Genomic DNA, 12,225 nt, shown 5'->3' with positions numbered 1-12,225 from the left:
CTGTGGTGCCACCGAGGGATTGTACGCTGCAACAAACCTCATTTGCTTTATTGCTTGGTTTATGGCTCATGATGTTATAATGAAAAGACCTACACTTCTTTTATAATTTCCCACTTTTTTTTTTCCTTCTCCAAGTTATAAGGCTGCTGCTCCTACAGGCGTATTGACATATTTTTTTCTCTTTTTGCATAAGCATTTGTGTCGTGGAGAGTGAGTGAGTGAGTATTCGGCTCATGATGGTTTCAGTGCAATGTCCTTTTTTTCTAAGAAGCGTTCGATTCGGACTCTTCTCAACCTCTCAATGATTACCTTTTTCTCTGAAAATGTTGTTTGTATCATTGTGATATTTTTCTACCTACATTTTGTCAGTATTTGGTTTGAAAAGTTGCATATTACCCATTATATCCAGCTTTCTTTCTTCCCTTCCTTTCAGATCTGTAATGTCCCCGTCTTGCCTTTTTGGTAAGATTTCTCAGTCAGGTCTCGTCCTTCCTGTCAGGGGACGTTAGTGTGTGTGTGTGTGTGTGTGTGTGAGAGAGAGAGTGTGTGTGCGTGTGTGCGTGCGTGCGTTTGAGTGTGTGAGAGAGTGTGTGTGTGCGCGTGTGCGCAGACATCTTGTTTGTGTTTCCCTCCGGGTTTTCCTTTGTGTATCACCTCACTCATAATCACATATTCATCATTTTGTATTGATTTAACACCAAAGTTCTGCAACACTTGAGTTCAAGTCACTATTTTTTGGTGAGGTTATTCACTTTTTTTTTTTTTTTTTTAAACTTGTCAATTCTTGTTGGCTTGCTTTGAGTGTTGGCAGCATGTTGTCATTCTTAGCATCAGTTTTTCTTTCTTTCCAAAATAAAAGGCTTCATTGAAACAACTTTGTCATGTTTTTTTTATTCAAATGTATGATATAGTGAACATGAATTAAGGCCAAAGATCATCACTTTAAACTGGTGTGATTGAGGTTTCCACTGTCTGTACCTTGTAACTCCAAACTGTGTTCTGTTAGAATGAGTTCACTGTAAAAATAAATTTTATTCCTTTAATTTCCTTTCAGCCATGTCACAATAAAGCACATTTTTATGGAGGAATGTTGCTTGTCTTCTGTCAGCAGATTAATGTTCAATTAGCTGGGTGCAGTACCGGAGACAACTTTATAGGCGAGCATTAGATATTTGAATTTGATGCGGGCCCTTAGTTACAGTTAGTGTACAAAATGCTACAAAGATTAAAATAGGTTCATAATGGCCTGTTGGGGCATTATGTCCAACATTTTTATATACAGTACAGGACTGTACATGAACTGTTTTTGCTTATAGCACTGGTGCTACAGAGGTTGATAATTTTATAGCACAAACCACAAAATCTCTATCATTGGTATGTAACTATGGTTACAAACACTTGATCTGTAGGCTACACTAGAGAAAACATGTAAAATAAGATGTCACTGGTGCCCAGGTGGTAAATCATCCATAGCACAGACTGATATAAAGTTAGCATGTGCTATAGGCTAGCTGTATTCCACATCTGACAGCTTTTGGCTAACATTCTATCAAAATTTCACATTAACTACTAATATAAATGATCGTGTTATGCTTCCAATTAATTAAGTGGTGTGAAACTAAAGTCAAACCTTAGGTTTATCAGAGTATAAGGACAATAAAGAACGCAAAACTCCTCCCCTAAACGCTCCCGGTCCAATCACACCTTAGCAACCGTTACTAAGAGAAGAAGGTCTGACAATCTTTGAGCTCTGAGCAACAAGGTGAACCGCTTTGACACCAGGAAGCGTTTTTACCCTTTTCCGATAGGAGTGTTGCTGGCTGTGGATTAAAGAGTGTGGGGGAGCCCACTCCCAACTTAATACCTCCAATATCAACAGACACACAAACGTCTGCTCCAAGGTGAGCTGCTAGGTAAGCTAGCAAACATGAGCTAACTAACGACTGTCTAGCTGTTGAATTAGATAATCCAAACCAGATTTAACAGCTATGGTTCCTGTCAACTAATATTCTTACCACTACTAATGCAGAACTAGTCCAACAAACTGTTATGTTAATGACACGTCTGTAAAATTAGCACGCTAAGCTAGCTAGCAATGTTGCTAGGAGCTTAACATATTACAGGGCTGCACAGCGCTAATAGCTAGCATCACAGTATTCCACATCAGCCGGCTATTGGCTAACATTCTATCAAAATTTCACATTAACTACTAATATAAATGACCATGTTATGTTTCCAATAAATTAAGTGATGTGAAACTAGAGCATAACTTCTTATCTTTCCGTATATCGTTTCGTTGGAGTTGTGAGGTGGTCCTGTTGTACTTATTATGCAGAATGGCTCCACTCAGATTGTTATAACAAATATGTAATTGAATTATTATAATTTATGCATTTACTGTTGTCCAGATAGGGCTAGTTTTAACTATTTAATATACCTTTTTTCTACCACAGTGTACCAATGATTTTTTTTTCTTCTGGTTTTTATTTTTTTTGTGCATTTTAGTGAGGCTTGCAGCATGTTAGTGTTGCAGAAGGTCTTATAGCTACACTAACACTGATGGTTAGTTTCTGGTCACATCCACTGAGCGGTGCTGTAGTACAACACAACAACACAGTGTAACTCATAGCTGAGCCAAACAGACCAGGAGGCTTAAAGTTAGTGTTTAGTCACTCAAAATCAAATATTTTAAACTCTAATAACTGGAGGACGAGATACTTTGAATTAGTTTCTGATATCACTTTGCTCTTCTGTTGTTTCTCTCTTTCTGTTTCGTTGTTTGTGTTTGTGCCTCGAGGTGATAACTCCTCGTCAAATGAGTCTGACAGGATGAAATGCTTCTCTTGTTCCAACAGCACACATCAGTTTTTCGTTGCACCACCCACCCACAGCCAAGTGTTTGGTTTTGTCAGTCCTTAAACGCCTCTCTCTTGCAGCATAAAGCTGATTGTTAAAACATCGTAATGGGAATTATTATAAAAGGCATTTCTGTTAATAGTAGGGGTTGGTGACACCATGAACTATAGAGATAATGGTTAAAAAATCAGATTGTTACGGATTTTGTTACATTAGAATAGAGTGTTGCTGTTGTTAAAACAACCCTGAAAAGACTTGTCCGAGTCAGGAAGAGGGTATCCATGAACAGTGAGGCTTACAGGATGAGAGGACAAGCCGACACACGCCAGGTGGAAGGATCAAAAATGTTACCTGAGCCGCAGGAGCTGCTGTGATTGGCTGTGCGCACTGTCAGTCACCCGAATGCAGCCCGCCCTAACCCATATTTAGGGGGCATTGCTCTCTCAGGTCGCTGTCGGATTTCGATGCAAATACAAACCAGGCTGCTCAGTTTCCCTGTTTCATTTTAGAGATATTAGAAAAGAGATATAGTTCGAGGAAATGAAAGTGTTGGCAATGGAGAGGAGGATTTCTACATTGATTCTGCTGTGTATGGGTGAGTATTTCCTGCAAGAAATAACGTTTCTTTCCTTTGCGCCTAACCAAGCTGCCACACCTGTTGATTCGGAAACAGAGCAGGCCCAAGCCACCTTTTTATGCAGGTTACCTGTCTCATGCTCATTCTCATCTCATCGTTTTTGGAGTTTGAAATAGTAGAAGCTGCGGAAGCCCTGAAAGGCAAAATTAATTTTTATTTATTTTTTTGCCAAAACCTAAGAATTTTTTTTCACCTTGCATTTCAGGGCTTCCATAGAAAGCTCTTTAAATCATCATTATTATTTGTTCCAGTGGTAAACATGACAGACTTGTGTTGCCTCTGCTGTGTGTGTGTGTGTGTGTGTGTGGGCGGCAGGGTTGAATAATGCACAATCTGTGCAGATGCTGAATCATTCACAGTGAAAATGCTGTGATGCTGTCTGTTTAACATTATAATCAATCCAATCAAATCAAAATTACTTTATTTATCCCCGAGGGGAAATTCAGTTATTCTGGTAGAATCTCTGTTAGAAAGAGACAGCCTGATGTCTGTAGGAGAGAAGGATCTTTTGTATCTTTCCCTCCTGCAACAGACAGAGAGGAGCCGTCCTCTGCTGTTTTTTTGGTCCATAAAGGTTTTGTGTAGCAGATGATCTGGTATTTCAGGATGGCCTGGAACATGTTGACAGGTCATCTCTCCACCTCCTCCTCCAGTGTGTCCAACCTGGCTCCAACCACAGAACCAGCTCTTTAGACCAGTCTGATCATCTCTGTGTGTGATGCTGCCTCCCCAGCAGACTGCAGCATAAAACAACACACTACCACCACAGACTGATAAAGCATCTGCAGCATCTTACTACAGATGTCCAGAGATCTGAGCTTCAAGAAGAAAAAGAGGCGTCTCTGCCCCTTTTTCTAGAGAGCGTCAGGGTTTAGGACCAGTCCAACTTATTATCCAGGTATACACCTAGATACTTAGAACTTGGCACCACCTCCATGTCCTCCCCACAGGTATTCACTGGCTGAAGAGGGGGCTTAACCTGCTGAAATCTCTGATCATTTCCTTAGTCTTTGAGGTGTTCAGTAGGAGATAGTTCTTCTGAAGGCTTTTATCAGATCCCTATATTCAGATTCCTGTCCATTCCTGATACACGCCACAATAGCAGTGTCATCAGAGTACTTTTGGATGTGGCAGGACTCAGAGTTGTATTTGAGGTCCGCTGTGTACAGTGTGAACAGGAATGGAGCCAGAACAGTGCCTTGTGGAGCCCCTGTGCTGCTCATTAATGTCTCAGAAACACAGTTCCTCAACCTAACAGACTGTGGTCACCACATTTAACTTTTAAAATAATGAAGTAGCTGGGTGCAGCACCGGAGACAATTTTATAGGCCAGCATTAGAGATTTGAATATGATATGGGCCCTTAGTAGTTACAGTTAGTGTACAAAATGCTACAAAGATTAAAATAGGTTCATAATAGCATGTTGGGGTGTTATGTTCAACATTTTTATATTCAGTACAGGGCTGTACATGGACTGTTTTTGCTTATAGCACTGGTGCTACAGAGGTTGATAATTTTATAGCACAATCCACAAAATCTCTATCATTGGTAGGCTACACTCTAGAAAACATGTAAAATAAGAGGTCACTGGTGCCCAACAAGCACAAGCTTTGAGCTCTGAGCAACAAGGTGAACCGTTTTCACAAGCACATGCAACCAGCTGGTAATAATCAATATTATCGGTTTTAAAATCCATGACAGTGATGTCAGGTGTTGCTGCCCTCAACGTGGTCATCCCGCAGAAGACATATGAACATCTCAGCGGTGACAACATCACACTGCCCTGCACCTTTACCACCAAACAGGGCTCGCCCCCCAGGTTAGCCATCATCTCATGGACTAGTCAAGGTACAGAAGCTGGCGCTAAAGAGGTGAGACTTCTACAATGTTTATATTCTGTATTTGAGTGTGATTCTCTGTTTTCTATCAATCAAGAGAACTTTGTCTTCTTCATGTTTTAATTTTCCTCTGATGCTCTCGTTGTCCAACAGACTTTGATCCTCGTGTATTATTCCACTGGTCCTGTTATTGACATCAAAAGGATGTATAAAGGAAGAGTGGACCTGGATGTAGATCTTGCCACGGGAAAAGCCAACCTGAAACTGTCCCAGATCACACAGCAAGACAACAAGCTTTATGAGTGTCGTGTTCAGATCCCTATGGACGATGAGGGCAAGACAGCCGACACTACCCGCCTGGTGGTTCTGGGTAACGTTTCTACTGTTTTCAAAGAAATATTAGCAGTGTTGGAGAAGCTACTTTGAAAGCTACCAGTTACTTTACACTGGAAAACTTTGAACCACCCTCGATCAAATTGACAAAGTACATGTGATACAAGATTTTTAGTATTTTTTTAAAATCACGTGCCACCAAAAAAAAAAAAAAAAAGCCATTGAATTAAATTTATTGCAAAAACCGCCACTTAATCACAGATCATTCATTAAAAAAATGTAGATAATACTATATATGTCACAAAGGATTAACATAATGATCACATTCTGGGGTCTAATTCATGTGAGCATTAACTGGAGCATTAACTGGGATGTTCATTTTGGCTAACAAAAAACAAATGGTATGTTACTTACCTGAAACATGAGCGGCGACTCCTTGGAGTGTCTGTTAGTCCAACCAAACGCTGAACAAGACATTTTTACTGAAAAAAATGTTGAAATAAAGTGAAAATACAGTGAAAGGGTCAAAGATATGAGAGAAAACTGGTAAACGGTCTTTTTTTTTTTTTTTTTACTTTATTGACACGTTGCCGTGGATACGCATTTTTCTGCTTCTCTCCTGATGACGTCTCGCCTTGTTAGTGACCTGTCAATCAAAGGTAGCCATTATTTACACTATTAACATCAAATTGTCTTGAAGAACATTCTTACTAGTGGTCCTAAAAAGACTAAAAGACCAAAAAAAGACACAAAATAACGGAAAAAAAGACACAAAATGACAAAAAAGACACAAAATAACTAAAAGAGACACAACAGACACAAAATTACCAAAAAAGACTCAAAAAATACACAAAAATACATAAAAAAGACACATAAAGACACAAAATGACCAAAAAAGACACAAAATGAGAAGACAGAATAACAAAAAAAAAAACACAGAAGACACAAAATAACTAAAAAAGACACAACAGACACAAAATGACAAAAAAGACACAAAATAACTAAAAAAGACACAAAATGACAAAAAAAGACACAAAATGACCAAAAAAATACACAAAATGAGAAGACAGAATAACAAAAAAAAACCACAGAAGACACAAAATGACAAAACAAGACACAAAATAACTAAAAAAGACACAACAACAGACACAAAATGACAAAAAGACACAAAAAAATAAAAAAGACACAACAGAAACAAAATTAACAAACAAGACACAAATGACCAAAAAAGACACAAAACGAACCCACAAAAAAAACCCACAAAAAAACCCCACAAAAAAACCCCACAAAATACACAAAATGACAAAAAAGACACAAGACAGAAAATGACAAAAGACACAAAATAACTAAAAAAGACACAACAGACACAAAATTACGAAAAAAGACACAAAATGACAAAAAAAGACACAAAATAACTGAAAAAGACACATGAGACACAAAATTAACAAAAAAAAGACACAAAATAACTAAAAAAGACACAACAACAGACACAAAATGACCAAAACAGACACAAAAAAGACACAAAATGACCAAAAAAAAGGCACAAAATGACTTACAAAGACACAAACAGACATGAAAAGGATTCAAAAATGGACAAAATAGCCAAAGACTCCAGAGACTTAATGTCCTAGAATGACTTAATGACTAGAAAATAAGTGTTTTATTTGTTTCATATTTGCTTTACATTACAGAGATTGACTGTGCAGATTAATAATTACATTTTTAAGGACAAGTCTGACCTTTACCTGTCTAGATGCTCCATCCGAGCCCATCTGTGAGCTCCAGGGAACGGCAGAGTATGGCCAGGACATCAAGCTGACCTGCAGGTCTGAGGAAGGTTTCCCACCACCCGTTTATATGTGGCAGAGTAAAGATGTGTGGAACAGGCCTCGTGTACCAGCACCCGGCACCACCGACAGTAAGTTTCTGCTACTGTCAAGACATTTAACCCAGGAAATGTATAAATCAACTGAGAAGAAAAATAAAGTTGGAAGCTCCGTTACAAGGCAACTTTCATATCAAATCTGATGAAGTTTGATGTTTAAGCTGAAGGTTAACCACCTGTTGGTGTAGCGCTCCCAAACATTTTTCCTATTTCTATTTCCAACGAGACCTTTATAGCTGAACTTACTCAATTAGTCTAGTCCAACCAACATGATTCGTTTTGTCCTCTACAAGTTTAATTATGTTGAACCAATTCAAGTGGTCAAATGACTCTATTTAAGTTCCTATAACTCATTTATTTTACTTTCTTTCTACTCAGCAAAGTCCATGCAAATTGTACAAATATAAATATAATGATAACAAGAAAAATGGCTGGTTTTCTTGTTAACAACCAAAATCATCATCAAGAAAACCATGTTAAATGTCTAGATATCAGCTCTTAAATTAAACTCTTATGAACTATTTTTGTTGTTATCTTTATATTTTTACAAACAAATGTACCTTTAGTTGTACCAGGCATTAAAGTGAACAAGAAATTGAAGAAAACAAGGCGGTCTAATAGTTTTTCCCATGACTGTATGTGTCTTCCAGAAGGAGGCATCTTGTCTCTCTACAACATCTCCAAAGAGACATCAGGATATTACATCTGCATCTCAAGGAACAAGATCCGCTCTGCTTCCTGCAGCATCGCCCTCACAGTCAGACCACGTGAGACAAACCTTCTTATAGCAGCTTTTCATTGCAATCCGCACAGTAAATACATCTTTACAACAATGCGTTGTAATGTGCATCCTTCTTCTTCTTTTCCCAACTTGTCCATCCAGCTTCCATGAACATTGGCTCCACTGGAGTCATTGTTGGAGCGATTGGTGGGGCCATCGGCTGGGTCCTCAACGCTCTGGGCGATGGGGCGTAGATTCATTTTTTAAATCACAACCAAAGAACAATGCTGTTCTATGTTTACATGTCAGAATCAGAATCAGAAGCCTTTATTGTCATTGCACAGGGTAGCAAAATGAAATTTGCCATCAACCCGTCCAAAACGTATAAAAAACACACAAACAACATGACAGAGGTGGACAGGACAGGAAGACAAAGATAGACATAGAGAAAGAAATACAGGAAAAAATACAAATATAAAAAATACAAATATAATGTAATAGATATTAATAACTATTAACTGAATATTTCGGTTTATTTCTGCCAGTGGTGGAAAACGTATTTAGATATTTTACTTATATAAATAGTTTTATTATATTATCTAAGTTTTGGATTTTCATTAGTTTTAGTTTTAATTTCGTTGTCAATTTTTGTTTTCAAATTCAGTTAGTTTTAGTTTTTAGAGTGAGTTTGCTAGTTTTAATTAGTTTTTATTTTTTGGAAAATGCTTAGTTTTAGTTTAGTTTTTATTAGTTTTAGTTGTTTTGTAATGGGGTATTTGTTGGGTGCCAGATTCAATAAAGTCACAATAAATGTTTCCTTTATTTCCTTTTATTATCTGTCTCAGCCCCAATAAAAGACGTGAAAAGGATTGAAAAATGGAAAAAACAGCCCAGGACTCCATAGAGTTAAAACATCTGTTTCACATTATCCAGTCGTATGCTCACTACTGCCAAACATGCATTTTTACCAAAACCTTACTATTTAAAACACTTCTGCATACCATTTGCTCCAATTCATCAACAATTTTTTTCACATTCAGGCGTGGAAGAGAAACAAAGGTTTCTTCAATTTCAGGTTAACTATAACTAATATATAGAAAGTCATTTTGGGTGAAAGAACGAGTGTGTAGGATTTATTACCATCTTGTGGTGAAGTTTCAGATTGCAACCAGCTGATCACCTCTTTTGTTTTGTTATTTTATCTTTTCTATACTTAGATTTCTTATTGTTTGGCGTTCATCGTGGACAGCAGTTAGAGAACTTCATTATACAGTGAAACATGTTTTCTTTCTGTGCATTTGACGATAATCTTATTTGAACTTTGATAACCTTACATTAGTCTTAACGCCATTCAACCACAGGCTGACACACCGCTGTGCATTTAACCCTTTGATCCCCAACATATTGACCCCCTTCTAATGCACAACATGGGTCAAAAATGACCCTCATTCATTCATTCCCCATGTTATTTAATGCTGCTGTGTGTTTCTGTGCTCTGTCTTTTGATATTAACTTATTTTATGATTGAATATTCCAAGTATTCTTTAAATATCTTGTTTTTGATAACAACAGCTCCTCATACTTTATGAAGAAAAAAGTTTATGTATTATTACATAGCTAACTACTTGACTAAGTAGCTTGCTAAGCTAACTAATTAGCCAAGAAGTTAGCTAAGTAGTTAGCATAGCAAGCTACTTAGCCAAGAAGTCAACTAAGTAGTTAGCTCAACAAGCTACTTAGCCAATAAGCTAACAAAGTAGTTAGCTTAGCAAGCTTCTTTGCCAAGCAGTCAGCTAAGAATTTCGCCTAGCAAGCTACTTAGCCAAGAAGTTAACTAAGTAATTAGCTTAGCACCCTACTTAGCCAAGAAGTTAGCTAAGTAGTTAGCTTAACAAGCTACTTAGCCAATAAGTTAACTAAGTAGCTAGCTTAGCAAGCTACTTGGCCAAGCAGTCAGCTAAGAACTTAGCTTAGCAAGCTACTTAGCCAAGTAGTTAACTAAGTAGTTAGCTCAGCAAGCTACTTAGCTAAATACTTAGCCAAGAAGTTAGCTAAGTAGTTAGCTTAACAAGCTACTTAGCTAAAAAAAATGGATATGGGTCATTTTTGACCCATGTTGTGCATTAGAAGAGTAGTGACACAAAAAGGGATTTTATTCAAAAATGAATAAAGGAAAACATAAAATTAGGATGTATGATGATCAAAAACAAACTAATTGAGGAAAACCTGGAATACTGAATGATGAAAATAATTTATTGCAAAGATATAGAACATAAAAACTCTGTCAGGTCATGTTAGACCATGTTGTGCATCAAAGGGTTAAACACATGGCCTCCATGATTTCCTTCTGATTGTTGGACTGGCGTCTGTGTACTGAAGGTGTGTCCATCCAAAGTTCACCAGGTTATCACAGTGTGATTCTGTGGAAAGGCTGAAGTGACTCACAGCTTTCCTTCTTTCCTGTTTACACAAAATAAAGTGGTTCAAAAAGGTACTTGTTCTGCTACTGTATGACCTCGAGGCTAGAACTGAGTTGTAAGCTTTGCTATTGTCATATAATTAACAAAGAGACAAGTTATTAACTATGGAGTTTTGGGGTATTTTGTCCATGTTTGAATCCTTTCCATCCTGCCTGTATTCACCACTTAAAACATGTTTAAATGCCATGTTGGTATATTTTTTCCACCTATATGACATATAGTATGATAATAATTGATTTTTTATTCTGACCTACTGGATCAACATTTTGAACCAAAAAGAAACAAAGAAAAACCAACATAAATGTGATCTTGTGATTGTGTGTGATCCTGTCATCAACTCTGGTTTTTATTCTAGTGGGACTCTATTTTATTTGGGTCTTGTGTGTTTAATGTAACAATTTTGGTCATTTTGTGTATTTTTCTGTGGTTTTTTTGGTCATTTTGTTTCATTTTTTAGTCATTTTGTGTCTTTTTTAGTCATTTTGTGTATTTTTTGGGTCATTTTGTGTCTTCTTTTCGTCATTTTGTGTCTTCTTTTAGTCATTTTGTGTCTTTTTTGGTAATTTTGTGTCTTTTCTTTTGTCTTTTTTTAGTCATTTTGTGTCTTTTTCTGTGTTTTTTTGGTCATTTTGTTTCATTTTTTAGTCATTTTGTGTCTTTTTTTAGTCATTTTGTGTATTTTTTGGGTCATTTTGTGTATTTTTTGGGTCATTTTGTGTCTTCTTTTCGTCATTTTGTGTCTTCTTTTAGTCATTTTGTGTCTTTTTTGGGTCATTTTGTGTCCTTTTTTAGTCATTATGTGTCTTTTTTAGTCGTTTTGTGTCTTTTTTTGGTCACTTTTTTAGTCCTTTAGTCCAACATAAAATGTGATTTTGAATCTTTTTTTAACTTTCAAAACACTATCATGCTCGATAAAGAATTTTAAATGTGTCAAATGTGAACAAAGGTGTCAAATCTAACATATAAGAGGGTTCCATCCAGTTCTATCATTTGATACTAAATCTATTTGAGCTTGTCTCCAGTTTTACTTGGTATATCATCATCAAACTGAAACTGGCCTCATGGAGTTTACAGCCAGAACTTTAGAGGTAAATTTACAGTAGGGCTCCACGCTGCTTTGTTTTCTAGTCTGATGGAGGCAACAAGTCTGGATTATTTGGAGCTTTTGGACACTCCACAGGGTTTTAAGTACTATACAGTTGGATTATTCCACATATAGTATCACTGGATTTAGGCACAGTTTAGTTCAAAATGCTGATAATTTAACAAACAAACATTCAGACAAACGTTCATGTTTAAAACTTTTATCTTCATCTTGATTTACAAAAAAAAGTTGTTGTCATGATGATGAAAAATAATCACACTTGATGACTAAAATTATTAATAAAGACGAAGCACGTTATTGTCATGTTGGCTGAAGTATCTCCAGAATTCATAAAATGTCATAAAATATTTAAATATACAATACATTAACT

At 36.8% G+C, this 12,225-nt stretch overlaps 1 protein-coding gene across 1 annotated transcript; it reads left to right on the top strand.

Moving 5' to 3' along the window:
- Positions 1–3,195: 3,195 nt before the first annotated feature.
- On the top strand, positions 3,196–8,563 carry LOC131980472 (cell surface A33 antigen-like). Its single transcript, XM_059344719.1, has 6 exons — positions 3,196–3,451; positions 5,195–5,364; positions 5,485–5,701; positions 7,418–7,582; positions 8,200–8,316; positions 8,433–8,563. Exons 1-6 carry the CDS (start codon positions 3,397–3,399, stop codon positions 8,522–8,524), a joined length of 816 nt encoding a protein of 271 aa, XP_059200702.1. The 5' UTR covers positions 3,196–3,396; the 3' UTR covers positions 8,525–8,563.
- Positions 8,564–12,225: the final 3,662 nt, after the last annotated feature.

This window comes from Centropristis striata, chromosome 11, assembly GCF_030273125.1.
Source record: "Centropristis striata isolate RG_2023a ecotype Rhode Island chromosome 11, C.striata_1.0, whole genome shotgun sequence".
NCBI lineage: Eukaryota > Metazoa > Chordata > Actinopteri > Perciformes > Serranidae > Centropristis > Centropristis striata.
This window is presented reverse-complemented; position numbering and strand designations above follow the sequence as displayed.

Bases quoted from the DNA above. Each gene is read 5' to 3' on its own strand.
- LOC131980472 (XM_059344719.1), top strand. From the start codon at position 3,397: ATGAAAGTGTTGGCAATGGAGAGGAGGATTTCTACATTGATTCTGCTG. The intron at 5,365-5,484 runs GTGAGACTTCTA...GTTGTCCAACAG, and splicing joins CAGAAGCTGGCGCTAAAGAG to ACTTTGATCCTCGTGTATTA. The intron at 8,317-8,432 runs GTGAGACAAACC...TTGTCCATCCAG, and splicing joins CGCCCTCACAGTCAGACCAC to CTTCCATGAACATTGGCTCC.